A 14,297-nucleotide genomic window follows, 5' to 3' on the forward strand; every position below is an offset into this window, starting at 1 on the left:
TCCCTGGTGCAGTTTGAGGTGTCCCAGGTGCTGTCTGAGGTGTCTGAGGTGTCCCTGGTGGTGTCTCTCATGTCCCTGGTGCAGTTTGAGATGTCCCAGGTGCTGTCTGAGGTGTCTCTCATGTCCCTGGTGGTGTCTGACGTGTCTCTGAGGTGTTCCAGGTGGTGTCTGAGGTGTCCCTGGTGGTGTCTGAGGTGTCCCTGGTGCAGTTTGAGATGTCCCCAGAGGTGTCTCTGATGTCCCCGGTGGTGTCTGAGGTGTCCCTGGTGGTGTCTGAGGTGTCCCTGGTGCTGTTTGAGGTGTCCCCGGTGGTGTCTCTCATGTCCCCGGTGGTGTCTGAGGCATCCCTGGTGGTGTCTGAGGTGTTTGAGATGTCTCTGAGGTGTCCCAGGTGCTGTTTGAGGTGTCCCAGGTGCTGTTTGAGGTGTCTCTGATGTCCCCGGTGGTGCCTGAGGCGTCCCCGGCCGTGCCCTCACCTCATCCTCTCCTGCTCCCTCCTGAGCCGCTCCTTCTCGCGCTCCACCTGCTCGGCCTGGGCCTTGAGGGCCTTCTCGCGCTCCTCCTTCTCGCGCGCCGCCCGCTTGAACTGCTCGAAGGAGTCGCTCGAGGACTTGGCCGCGGCCGCCGGCGCCGCCGGGTGCTTCTGCACCAGCGACGCCCACGAGCCCATGTTCTTGATCTTCAGGTCCTGCGGGAGACAGCGGCGTCACCCCGGGATCCCCCGGGATCCACCCTCCGAGATCCACCCTCTGTGACCCTCTGGGATCCTCTGGGACCCTCTGGGATCCCCCGGGACCCTCTGGGATCCTCTGGGATCCCCCGGGACCTTCTGGGATCCCCCGGGATCCACCCGCCGTGGAGATCCCCTGGATCCCTCAGCCCGCTGGGACCCCATGGAAAAGCTTCTGGAACCTTCCAGACCCATCCCTGGAGCTCCCCAGGTTCCCAACCCTTCCTGAACCTGCTGGGACCCCAGGAAAGAACCTCTGGAATGTTCCGGATCCAAATCCTGGAGCTCCCCTGGCTCCCAACCCTCCCTGAACCTGCTGGGACCCCATGGGAGAGCTTCTGGAATGTTCCAGACCCATCCCTGGAGCTCCCCAGGTTCCCAACCCTCGCTGAGCCCGGTGGGACCCCATGGAAAAGCTTCTGGAACGTTCCGGATCCATCCCTGGAGCTCCCCTGGCTCCCAACCCTCCCTGAACCTGCTGGGACCCCATGGAAAAGCTTCTGGAACGTTCCAGATCCATCCCTGGAGCTCCCCAGGCTCCCAACCCTCGCTGAGCCCGGTGGGGCCTCAGGAGCTTCCCCAAAATCCGACCCTGGAGCTTCTCCCGCCCCTCCCCCCCATTTCTGGGAGCAGGAACCCCCCAAAATCCCAGCCCCAAACCCCCAATCCCGCCTTTTCCCCGGACCCCTCGGGAATTCCGGGAGTTTTTCTTTTCCCAAACCTGAGGTTTCTGTACCTTTTTTGGGGCCACCGGGGTTTTGGGCTCCGGTTTCTGCCGCTCCTTGTCCGGGGCGGGCGGGGTCTGCTCCGGGGGTCGGATCACGGGCCGGGGTCCTCCCCCCTCCAGGGGCTTCAGCTCCGGCCCTGCCGCCCCAAAATCCCGGAATTACGGAAAGCTCCGCCCCAAAACCCGGAATTACGGAAAGCTCCGCCCCAAAATCCGGGAATTACGGAAAGCTCCGCCCCCAAAATCCCGGAATTACGGAAAGCTCCGCCCCCAAAATCCCGGAATTACGGAAAGCTCCGCCCCCTAATCCCGGAATTACAGAAAGCTCCGCCCCCAAATCTGGGAATTAGGGACAGCCCCACCCCAAAATCCGGGAATGACGGAGATTTCCGACCCTGGAATTGGGAATTACGGGGATTTCTGACCCAAAAATTGGGAATTCTGGGCATTTCCAGCCCCAAATCGGGAATTCCGACCCCAAAATTTGGGCTGTGTTGGGATCTCATCCCCACCTGGGGTTTTAGGGTGTTTTTGAGGTGTTTTGGGGGTGTTTTACGGTGTTTTAGGGTGTTTTTGGGGTGCTTCAGGGTGTTTTTGGGGTGTTTTACAGTGTTTCTGGGGTGTTTCTGGGGTGTTTTGGTGTTTTTAGGGTGTTTGGTGTGTTTTAGTGTGTTTTTGGTGTGTTTTACAGTGTTTCTGGGGTGTTTCTGGGGTGTTTTGGTGTTTTTAGGGTGTTTGGTGTGTTTTAGGGTGCTTGGTGTGTTTTAGGGTGTTTTTGGTGTGTTTTAGGGTGTTTTAGGGTGTTTTTGGTGTGTTTCAGGTTGTTTTTGGGGTGTTTTTGGTGTGTTTTGGGGGTTTTTGGGGTGTTTTACGGTGTTTTTGGGGTGTTTTAACCGTGTTTTTGGTGCGTTTTGGGGTGTTCTGGGGTGCTTTGTGCGGCGGCACTCACGCTGGGGGAGGTGCGGGGCCGCTTTGATGCCCTCGGGGTGGCCCTTGGGGGGCTCCTGGCGCAGGGGGGGGCTGAAGGTCTCGGTGCGGATCACGGGCGAGTGCAGCTTCTCCTCCTTGCCCCCCCCCAGCGGCTGCGACTGCACCACCGAGGCCGCTCGCAATTCCTGCGGAAACTCGGGATCAGGATCCGTCCCAAAATCCCAGCCCCACTCCTCATCCTCATCCTGATCCTGATCCTGACACCGCTCGCAATTCCTGCCGTGGAAATCCGGGATCAGCTTCGGCCCCAAAGCCCCAGCCCCAATCCTGATCCCGATCCCGAGGTCGTTCGCAATTCCTGCCGTGGGAATTTGGGATCAGGATCTGTCCCCAAATCCCAGCCCCACTCCTGATCCCGATCCCGAGGCCGTTCGCAATTCCTGCGGAAATCCGGGATCAGCTTCGGCCCCAAATCCTGACCCCGATCCTGATCCTGATCCTAATCCCGAGGCTGCTCGCAATTCCTGCAGAAACTTGGGATCAGGATCCGTCCCAAAATCCCAGCCCCGATCCTGATCCCGATCCCGAGGCCGTTCACAATTCCTGCGGAAATTCGGGATCAGATTCAGCCCCAAAGCCCAGCCCCAATCCTAATCCTGATCCTGATCCCAATCCCGAGGCCGCTCGCAATTCCTGCTGTGGAAATTTGGGATCGGGATCCGTCCCCAGATCCCAGCCCCGATCCTGATCCTGATCCCGAGGCCGTTCACAATTCCTGCGGAAATTTGGGATCAGATTCAACCCCAGATCCCAGCCCCGATCCTGATCCCGATCCCGAGGCCGTTCACAATTCCTGCGGAAATTTGGGATCAGATTCGGCCCCAAATCCTAACCCCGATCCTGATCCTGATCACAATTCCTGCAGAAACTCGGGATCAGGATCCGTCCCCAAATCCCAGCCCCGATCCTGATCCCGAGGCTGCTTCCAGTTCCTGTGGAAATTCGGGATCAGGATCCGTCACAAAATCCCGACCCCGATCCTGACCCCGATCCTGACCCTGTCCACAATTCCTGAGGGAATTTGGGATCGGGACCCGCCCCAAATCCCGGCCCCGATCCTGGCGCTCATCCCCTGGGACAGATCCCAGCTCCGCATCCACCTGCAGACCCCGACCTTCCTCTTCCTCCTCCCTGATCCCCCAAACCCCAAATCCCGTCTTTTCCTCTGATCCTAAAATCCCTGAAATCCCTGAAATCCTGGTTTTCACCTGATCCCAAACTCCCCAAAATCCCGTTTCTCACCTGACCACAAAACCCTGAAATCCGGGGTTTTTCACCTAATCCTGAGCTCCCCGGATCCCTGATTTTTTCACCTGATCACAAACATCCCAAATCCTGTTTTTTCACCTGATCCCGAATTCCCGAGTTTTCACTGATCCTGAATTCCTGTTTTTTCACCTGATCCCAAATCCTGTTTTTTCACCTGACCCCGAATTCCCGAGTTTTCACTGATCCTGAATTCCTGTTTTTTCACCTGATCCCAAATCCTGTTTTTTCACCTGACCCCGAATTCCCGAGTTTTCACTGATCCTGAATTCCTGTTTTTTCACCTGATCCCAAATCCTGTTTTTTCACCTGATCCCGAATTCCCAAGTTTTCCTTCACCTGATCCCGAACTCCCGAGCTTCCACTGATCCCGAGCTCCCCGAATTCCCGAGTTTTCACCTGTTTTTTTGGCTGGATGTTTTGCTGAGGGGGCGACTGAGGCACGAGGCCCTGGAACGGCGGCATCTGTGGGGAAGGCATCATGAGAGGGGAAGGGGCTTCCCGCAGGTGACCTGCAACAGGTGGGCACCGGTCAGTCAGCGTCGTCACCGCGGCACCGCCGCCCCCGCCCGCCGCGGCCCCAGAAACCCCGGCGGGAGCTCCAGAAGAACCCTGGGGTGGTCCCAAAGAACCCTGGGATGTTCCAGAAGATGTTTCAGGCTCCAGAAGAACCCTGAGAGGGTCTCCAAAGGAAGCCTGGGATGGTCTCCAGAAGAACCCTGGGATGGTCTCCAGAAGAACCCCAAGATGGGTTTCCATAAGAACCCTGGGATGGTCTCCAGAAGAACCCTGGGATGGCCCCAAAGATGATCTCCATAAGAACCCTGGGATGGTCTCCAGAGGAACCCTGGGATGGACTCCAAGAGAACCCTGGGATGGCCCCAAAGATGATCTCCAAAAGAACCCTGGGATGGTCTCCAGAAGAACCCTGAGATGGTCTCCAAAAGAACCTCAGGATGGCCCCAAAAAATCCCAAGATGACCTCAAAAAGAACGCTGGGATGGCCTCCAGAAGAAGCCCAAGATGGTCTCCAAAAGAACCTCAGGATGGCCCCTAAGAACCCTGGAATGACCTCCAGAAGAACCTTGGGATGGACTCCAGAAGAACCTTGGGATGGACTCCAGAAGAACCCTGGGATGGACTCCAGAAGAACCTTGGGATGGACTCCAGAAGAACCCTGGGATGGACTCCAGAAGAACCCCGAGATGTCCCCAAGGGATCCTGAGATGGCCCCAGAGAAGCCAAGGGTGGTCCCAAGGGACCCCGGGATGTCCCCAAGCGTCTTCAAGCAGCTCCTGTGGCACTGGGATGTCCCCAGGAGATCCCAAAATGACCTCGAAGAGCCCTGGGATGTCCCCGAGGGACCCCGAGGACCCTGCCCAGCCCTGGGACACTCCTGAGATCCCCAACACCTCAAAACCCTCGAGGCCTGGAGATCTTTGATGTCCTCAACAAAACCCGAGGCCCTCGAGGTCGCAGGGAACTGGAGATCCTCGAGATCCTCCAGAGCTTTCAGAACTGAGGATCCCCAAAAGCTGGAGATCCCCAAAAGCTGGAGATCCCCAAGAACCCAAGAGCCCCAAAAGCTGGAGATCCCCAACACCTGGAGATCCTCGAGATCTCAAAGGTCTTGAGGTGCCCAAACCCCGAATATCCTGGAAAACTGGAGATCCTCGAGATCCTCCATTACTCAGGAGCCCCAAAACCTGGAGACCCTCAACAGCTGGAGACCCTCAACAGCTGGAGACCCTCAACAGCTGGAGACCCTCAACAGCTGGAGACCCTCAAGAACCTGGAGACCCTCAAGAACCTGGAGACCCCCAAGAACCTGGAGACCCTCAACATCTGGAGACCCTCAACACCTGGAGACCCTCAACACCTGGAGACCCTCAAGAACCTGGAGACCCTCAAGAACCTGGAGATCCTCAAGAACCTGGAGACCCTCAAGAACCTGGAGATCCTCAAGAACCTCAAATTCCCAGAGATCCCTGATGGGCCGAGCCCCTCCTGAGCGCTTCGATCCCACCCTTCCCAATTTCTCCATCCATCCATCCACGGATTCCATCCATCCATAGATTCCATCCATCCATCCATGGATTCCATCCATCCATCCATGGATTCCATCCATCCATCCATGGATTCCATCCATCCATAGATTCCATCCATCCATCCATGGATTCCATCCATCCATCCATGGATTCCATCCATCCATCCATGGATTCCATCCATCCATCCATGAATTCCATCCATCCATGGGTTCCATCCATGAATTCCATCCATCCATGGATTCCATCCACGGATTCCATCCACGGGTTCCCCCCCCGGGTTCCCCCCGCCCCGTCCGCAGTCCGTGCTGGCTCCGGCGGCTCACCGGTGCCGTAGGGGTCTGGCTTGTGGTGCCGCGGTGACGGGTGGTGCTGGATGACCTGCTGCGCCTTGGCCGGCGCCGGCTGCGGCTGCGCCGGCTGCGGCTGCGGCGGCTGCGGGGGCGGCGGCTGCGGCTGCGGCGGCGCCGGCGGCTGCGCCAGGTGCGTCGGGAAGGGCAGGGGCTGCAGGTGCAGCGGGCGCGGCGGCGGCTGCAGCGGCTGCACCGCGGGGTGCGCCGGCGGCGGCGGCAGCGCCGGGGGAGGCGGCGGCGGCTGCGGCTGCGGCGCCGGCTGCGACTGGACCTTCACTGAAGGGAGAAGCGGAGTCTGCGGCTGCACTTTCTGCAGCTGCTGCAGGTACAGCTGCATCTGGCTGGTGCTCAGGGGGAGGTTGTGGTGCGGCGGCGGCGGCACCGGCGGCGGCACCGGCGGCGGCACCGGGGGCGGCACCGGCGGCTCCTCGTCCTCCAGCAGCACCTGCGGCGGCTGCGGCAGCGGCGGCTGCGGGAGCAGCGGCTGCGGCGGCGGCTGCGGCGGCGGCGGCAGCGCCGGGGACACGGCCGGCGGCCGCGGCGGCTTCGGGGGCAGCGCCGCCGCGCGGTTGCTGGGCCTCGAGGGCTGCTGAGGCAGAGCGTTGTGCAAAGCTGCGGGACACGGACACGGCCGGGGTCACCGGCGGCTCCCGCTGCTGCCGGTGACGCCGCGACGGCTCCCGGCGGCTGCTCCGTCCCCTCCGTCCCCTCCGACCCCGGCCTCGCCCTCCCGGATCCTGGGACGTCCCAACTGCACCGTGGGGAACACCCAGAGCCGAGGATTCCCTTCTCCAGCCCCCCTGGACGCCCCCCGGCCGTGTCCCGGTGTTTGGCTGGGCGTGGAGGCTGATCCTGACCCCTCCCGGCACCGTTCCGCTGCCTCCACCTCTGCTCCCACCCAAAAACCCCAGCCCAAAACATCCCAAACTCAAATCCTGTTTTCACCTGACCCCAAACTCCCCAAATCCTGGTTTTCCACCCAAACCCCAAATCCCCAAAACCTCCTTTTTTCACCTGACCCCAAACTCAAATCCCGTTTTTTTCACCTAATCTGAAGTCCCAAGATCCCCATTTCCCACTCACTCCCAAACTGAAATCCCATTTTTTCCCCTGTTCCCAAACCCAAATCCCATCCCCAAACTGAAATCCCATTTCCCACCTGCTCCAAAACCCAAACCCCGGTTTTTCCCGTTCCCAAACCCAAATCCCGCTCCCCACCCGTTCCCAAACCCAAACCCCGTTCCCAAACCCAAACCCCCGTTCCCAAACCCAAACCCCCGTTTTTTTACCCATTCCCAACCCCCTGCCCCGCTCACCTGGAGGAGACACCACGTGCTGGTTGAGGTGGGGAGGGGTTCCGTGCTCGGCGGCGGGCGCCAGGTGCGCCGGGGCCAGCTCGGCCTGGGGCAGGTGCAGGATGGGCTGCCCGAAATGGGCCATGGTGTCGAACATGGTGCCCGGCAGGGGATGCTCCAGCACCGGCACCGGCGCGGGGACGAAGGGCGGCGGCGGCGGCGGCGACGCCTTGAGGGGCGCGGCGGGCTGCGGGACGGGCGGCGGCGGCGGCTGCAGCGCCGGCGGGACGGGCTGGGGCGGCGCCGGAGGGGGCTGCGGCGGCGCCGGCGCCGCTTGGTGGTGGTGGTGGTGGTGCTGGGGGGAGAGGAGGCAGAAATTGGGGTTTGGGGGTGGGAATGGGGGCTTGGGGGGCATCAGAATGTGCTGGTGGGGCACCAAAGTGGCGTTTCGGGCATCAAAATCGGCGTTTTGGGCATTAAAAATGGGGTTTTGGGCACCAAAATGGGGTTTTGGGCATCAAAATTGGCGTTTTGGGCATTAAAAATGGGGTTTTGGGCATTAAAACGGGGTTTTGGGCACTGAAATGACTTCTTGGGTCACCAAAATGGGGTTTTGGGCACTAAAACGGGGTTTTGGGCATCAAAAATGGGGTTTTGTTCACCCCAATGACCTGTTGGGTCACCAAAATGCAGTTTTGGTCACCAAAATGGGGTTTTGGGCATCGAAAATGGGGTTTTGGTCACTAAAATGGGGTTTTGGTCACTAAAATGGGGTTTTGGTCACCCCAATGACCTCCTGGGTCACCAAAATGGGGTTTTGGGCATTAAAATGAGGCTTTGGTTACCCCAATGACCTCCTGGGTCACCAAAATGGGGTTTTAGATACCAAAACGACCTCCAGGGCCATCAAAAACATCTCTGAGACCATCAAAACGTTCTGCTGAGCCACCAAAACGCTCTTCTGGGTCACCAAAAAATGGCTTTTTTGTCACCTGAGTGACCGATCCAACCCCAATCCACGGATCCCATCCCAACCCAAATCCATGGATTCCAATCCCATCCCAATTAACGGATCAAACCCCAATTAACGGATCCAATCCCAACCCAAATCCACGGATCCCACCCAAATCCCGATCCCGTTCCTACCTTTTTCTGCTCCCGCCCCGAGTGCCCTTTCTTCTTCAATTTTGGCGCCATTTCTGCCAAAAAAAAAAACAAACAGGAAAAAAAGAAAAAAAAAGAATTATTTTGGGAATGGCTCTGGAAAAACCCGAGCGGGAAGGGGGCGGGGATTCCCCAGGGGCGGGGCTGGGATTCCCCAGGGGCGGGGCTGGGATTCCCCGGGGATTTCCGGGATTGGGAATCGGGGATTTTTGTCGCCAAAAAAAAAACCCGAGGGAGAATTGTCGGGGAAGGATCCAAGAGCCAGGGAAATCCTGGGATGCAGCAGGACGGGGTTTCCCGGGAACGTCGCTGCTCCGGAGGCAGAACCTCGGCGCGATCCATCGCCGGTGCCGGGTCCCGGCGGGAACCGCGTTCCCGCGAGGAGATTCCGAGCATTTCCACCCAAATTCCACCGCCGGCTGTCGGTCCCGCTCGGAACGGCGTTCCCGCGAGGGTTCATCCCGGGTTTTGGGAGATGCCACAAGTTCATCCCCGGTTTTGGGGTGTCCCAGGTGGGAGATCCAGAGGGATCGTCCCGGATCCCGGAGATCCCAACCCTCGTCGCCGGCGTCGGGTCCCGGTCGGAATCGCGGTCCCAGGAGATTCCAAGGGTTCCGGCGCCAAGGCCGTCCCGAGTTCCGCTGCCGGCTGTCGGCTCCCGACGTCCGCCTGGAGATTCCAAGGGTTTCAAGCCCAGGATGATCCCAAATTCCTCCTCCGGTGCTCGATGCCGGTCGGAATCGCGTTCCCAGAAGGATCATCCCGGATTCTGGAGATCCCCGGGACGATCCCGACCTTCGCTCCCAGCTCTTGGCTCCCGGGCGGAATCGCCAGGTCCAGAAGGAGATTCCAGGCGTTTCCCAGCCAAGGACGATCCCGGAATTCCAGCACCGGCTCCTGGATCCCAGTCGGAACGGCGTTCCCGGACGGATCATCCCAAATTCCGCACATCCCAAGCCCTGGATGAAGCTCCGGATCCAAGGGGATAAAATCCGGGATTCACGGAAAAGTCACTTCCAGGTGGTTTTTGAGGGAAAAAAGCTCCAATCCAGCGTGGCCGCGTGGCTTTCTGGGATTTTTCCCGAATTTTCCCCGAAATCCTGATTTTATTCCCACCCAAGGAGCGAAACGGATCCGAATTCCCACGTCCCGGGGTAAAATTCCATGGAAAAAAGTGGAATGTTGGAGTCCTTTCATGGCTTTTATTATTTCAAAGCATCCAAAGATCCCAAATCCACCCGCTGCCGTAAAATAAAACGGGATTTATCCCTAAAATCCCATTTTCCCCGTGTTTTTAATCCGTAAAATCCTATTTCCTCCGTCTTTATATCCACAAAATCCCATTTTCCCCATAAAATCGCATTTCCTCCACCTTTCCTCAGTAAAATCCCATTCTCTCCATCCTCATCCATAAAATCCCAGCTGCTCCATCCTTCTCCTCCATGAAATCCCATTTTTACAACAACACCCCATTTTCCTCCAGCTTTTAATCCACAAAGTCCCTTCTTTTTTCTCCATAAAATCCCTTCCCATCTCCTTTTTCTCCACAAACTCCTCTTTCCTCCACAAAATTCACATTTTCTCCACCAAACCCCATCCCCTCACAACATTCCCGACGCTTCCATCGAGGCACAAATCCCGTTTTCCCGTGAAGCCCAACCCCGTCCAGCCGAATCCTCCCCCGGCGCTCGCTCCACGCAACAGAAGAACAGGGAAAGAATTCCAATCAAAACCAGGGGATGGGGTCAGGGAATGGCAGAGGCTCCCCCAAAGAAGAATGGACGGCGGAGGCAGGAATGAAATCGAGTTTATTTGTCCGGAGAAGGTCGGGAAAGGCGGGAAGCGCTAACCTGAGTCCGACTCGTCGCTGTCGGAGGAGCTCGACTCGCTGCTGGATTCCGACTCCGACGAGGAGAAGCCCTTGAGCTTGGAGGAGCCGGCCAGGACGTCGAGCTTCTCTGCCGGGAAAAGCGGGAGCGTCACCGCGGGGCGGCAACGGCAACGGACGCGACTGGGTCGGGCTCAACTCCACCCCAACGTCCCAACTGGGCCATCCTTAACTCAACTGGGACATCCCAAACCCAACTGGGTCATCCTTAACTCAACTGGGTCATCCTAAACTCAACTGGGTCATCCCAAACCCAACTGGGTCATCCCAAACCCAACTGGGTCATCTTAAACCCAACTGGGTCATCTTAAACCCAACTGGGTCATCTTAAACCCAACTGCATCATCCTAAACTCACTGGTTCTAAACCCAACTGGGTCATCCCAAACCCAACTGGGACATCCCAAACCCAACTGGGACATCTTAAACCCAACTGCATCATCCTAAACTCAACTGGGACATCCCAAACCCAACTGGGACATCCTTAACTCAACTGGGTCATCCCAAACCCAACTGGGTCATCCCAAACCCAACTGGGTCATCCCAAACCCAACTGGGTCATCTTAAACCCAACTGGGTCATCTTAAACCCAACTGGGTCATCCTTAACTAAACTGGGACATCCCAAACCCAACTGGGTCATCTTAAACCCAACTGGGACATCTTAAACCCAACTGGGTCATCCCAAACCCAACTGGGTCATCTTAAACCCAACTGGGTCATCTTAAACCCAACTGCATCATCCTAAACTCAACTGGGACATCCCAAACCCAACTGGGTCACCCCAAACCCAACTGGGTCACCCCAAACCCAACTGGGTCATCTTAAACCCAACTGGGTCATCCCAAACCCAACTGGGTCATCCCAAACCCAACTGGGACATCCCAAACCCAACTGGGACATCCCAAACCCAACTGGGTCATCTTAAACCCAACTGGGTCATCTTAAACCCAACTGGGTCATCCCAAACCCAACTGGGTCATCCCAAACCCAACTGGGTCATCTTAAACCCAACTGGGTCATCTTTAACTAAACTGGGACATCCCAAACCCAACTGGGTCATCCCAAACCCAACTGGGCCATCTTAAACCCAACTGCGTCATCCTTAACTCAACTGGGTCATCTTAAACCCAACTGGGTCATCCCAAAGTCAACTGGGTCATCTTAAACTCATTGGTTCTAAACCAAACTGGGTCATCTTAAACCCAACTGGATCATCCCAAACCCAACTGGGTCTTCTTAAACCCAACTGGATCATCCCAAACGCAACTGGATCATCTTAAACCCAACTGGGTCATCTCAAACCCAACTGGGTCATCCCAACCGGTTTGTCGCAAACCCGCGTTTAATAATTCAAAACATTGAAAATTAAAATTAAAATCGTTAATTATTACGAATGAAAGGGGAACGGCAGTGGCCGCCATCTTGAATCTGCCACCATCTCGGCCAGGCAAGAAAAAAACCCCAAACCCCTCCAAAACCTCCCCAAAAACCCAACCCTGGGGAAACAACCGGGAAAATCCGGCCGAGAACCCCCAAATCCCCGGCCTGGGGAAGTACCTGGGGGTTTCCTCTTCTTGCGCAGGCAGGAAGTGACGTAACGCTCGAGCTCGCGCAGCGTCGACGGCTTCAGCGTCTCGAAGTCGATCTCGATCTCGTCGGGGTTGGAGTTCTTGAGCGACGGCTCCCGGGACTGGATGATGTGCACGACCCTGCCCAGCTTCTCCCCGGGCAGTTTGTTGATGTCCAGGCTCAGCTGCCGCTTCTCCTCGTACGACATCGGCTTGCACTTCTCCTCCTCCTCCGACTCGTAGGCGGGCGCGGCTTTGCTGGGCTTCACCGGCGCCGCCGGCTCCTTCTTGCTGCTCGCGGCACCAGGAAATGCAATGTTAGACCTAAACCTGGCCTAAATCTCACCTTAAACCCAGCCCAAACCCACAGGAGCCGCAGAGCTTCACCACCGGGTCCTTCTCGCTGCTCACAGCACCAGGAAATGGCGTTTTAGAGCTAAACCTGACCCTAAACCTGACCCCAGCCCACTCTAAACCCGGCCTGAACCCACAGAGCTGGAGGAAGTTCAGTTTTTATCCTGAAAATGAGAGGTTTTGGTGGTTCTGCCTTTGGGGTGGAGCTCAGGATGGTCCAAACTGAGCTCAAACTCCTCCTGGACACCCCAAACTCAGATTTAACTTCTCATGGACACCCCAAACTGAGCTCAAACTGCTCCTGGACACCCCAAACTGAGCTCAAACTGCTCCTGGACACCCCAAACTGAGCTCAAACTCCTCCTGGACACCCCAAACTGAGCTCAAACTCCTCCTGGACACCCCAAACTCAGATTTAACTTCTCATGGACACCCCGAACTCAGCTCAAACTTCTGAGAACCCAAACCTGAGCTTGATCTGCTCTCGCACAGACAAAGCTAATTAACGACCCGATTAATTAACACCAAGCGTTAATGAGCGAAGGGGACACGCCCAGGCTGCCCCAGGGAAAGGGGAAGGGCCCACCTGGAGGCGCTGCTGTTGCTGTTGCTCTTCTTGGCCTTCTTGGGCGGCGGCTCCTTGGCTTTGCTCTTCTTGGCGTCCTCCAGCTCCTCCTTCTTTTTGTGCTTCTCCTTCTTCTTCTCCTTCTTGTCCTTCTCCTTCTTCTTTGGTTTGTTCTGCTGGGGCTGGGACAGCGCCGCCAGCTGCTCGTGCACGGCCTTGAGCTGCGGGAACGGCAACGCTGGCACCGGCAACGCCGACGGCTTCTCCGCCCTGGGCCACCAAACCCAGCCCTGGCTGACCCCACCTGGTCACTGTCACCTCTGGGGTCACCAAACCCAACCATGGCTGACCCCACCTGGTCACTGTCACCTCCAGTGGTTCCATGGGCACCTCTGGGGCCACCAAACCCAACCCTGGCTGACCCCACCTGGTCACTGTCACCTCTGGGGCCACCAAACTCAACCCTGGCTGACCTCACCTGGACACTGTCACCTCCAGAGTCACCAAACTCAACCCACAACTGATCCCACCTGGTCACTGTCACCTCTGGGGTCACCAAACTCAACCCTGGCTGACCCCACCTGGTCACTGTCACCTCTGGGGTCACCAAACTCAACCCTGGCTGACCCCACCTGGTCACTGTCACCTCTGGGGTCACCAAACCCAGCCCTGGCTGACCCCACCTGGTCACTGTCACCTCTGGGGTCACCAAACCCAACCCTGGCTGACCTCACCTGGACACTGTCACCTCTGGGGCCACCAAACTCAACCCTGGCTGACCTCACCTGGACACTGTCACCTCTGGGGCCACCAAACTCAACCCTGGCTGACCCCACCTGGTCACTGTCACCTCCAGAGTCACCAAACCCAACCCTGGCTGACCTCACCTGGACACTGTCACCTCCAGAGTCACCAAACTCAACCCACAACTGATCTCACCTGGTCACTGTCACCTCTGGGGTCACCAAACCCAACCATGGCTGACCCCACCTGGTCACTGTCACCTCCAGAGTCACCAAACTCAACCCACAACTGATCCCACCTGGTCACTGTCACCTCCAGAGTCACCAAACCCAGCCCTGGCTGACCCCACCTGGTCACTGTCACCTCTGGGGCCACCAAACTCAACCCACAACTGACCTCACCTGGTCACTGTCAGCTCTGGGGTCACCAAACCCAACCATGCTGACCCCACCTGGTCATTAAGTTTTGGGTTCAATTTTGGGTCAACCAAGTCAATAATTTTCGGTTAAAACTCGACAATTTTAGGTCAACAAAGCAAACGGTTTCCAGTCAACCTGAGCACCTTGGGCCAACAAACCCAACAACTCCAGCTCAACAAACCCAACAA

General features: G+C 57.5%; 1 protein-coding gene across 6 annotated transcripts in view; it reads right to left on the reverse strand.

The window, feature by feature from the left end:
- Positions 1-14,297, reverse strand: part of BRD4 (bromodomain containing 4) — a 32,404-nt gene that overhangs the window by 3,651 nt on the left and 14,456 nt on the right. For 4 of the 6 annotated variants that reach the window (XM_086871427.1, XM_086871426.1, XM_086871425.1 and 1 more), the window contains exons 11-20: positions 12,968-13,167; positions 12,017-12,318; positions 10,421-10,528; positions 8,553-8,605; positions 7,428-7,761; positions 6,085-6,723; positions 4,053-4,225; positions 2,407-2,572; positions 1,467-1,594; positions 477-688 (exon numbers count right to left, since the gene is read on the reverse strand). In XM_086871427.1, coding sequence (XP_086727553.1) covers positions 477-688; positions 1,467-1,594; positions 2,407-2,572; positions 4,053-4,225; positions 6,085-6,723; positions 7,428-7,761; positions 8,553-8,605; positions 10,421-10,528; positions 12,017-12,318; positions 12,968-13,167 — 2,315 coding nt within the window. Of the gene's footprint in view, positions 1-476; positions 689-1,466; positions 1,595-2,406; positions 2,573-2,928; positions 3,081-4,052; positions 4,226-6,084; positions 6,724-7,427; positions 7,762-8,552; positions 8,606-10,420; positions 10,529-12,016; positions 12,319-12,967; positions 13,168-14,297 lie in introns of those variants that run through there. The other 2 variants (XM_086871428.1, XM_086871430.1) reach the window with 2 other exon arrangements.

The sequence above is a fragment of the Cyanistes caeruleus genome, chromosome 35 (assembly GCF_971803275.1).
Source record: "Cyanistes caeruleus chromosome 35, bCyaCae1.hap1.1, whole genome shotgun sequence".
Classification (NCBI taxonomy): domain Eukaryota; kingdom Metazoa; phylum Chordata; class Aves; order Passeriformes; family Paridae; genus Cyanistes; species Cyanistes caeruleus.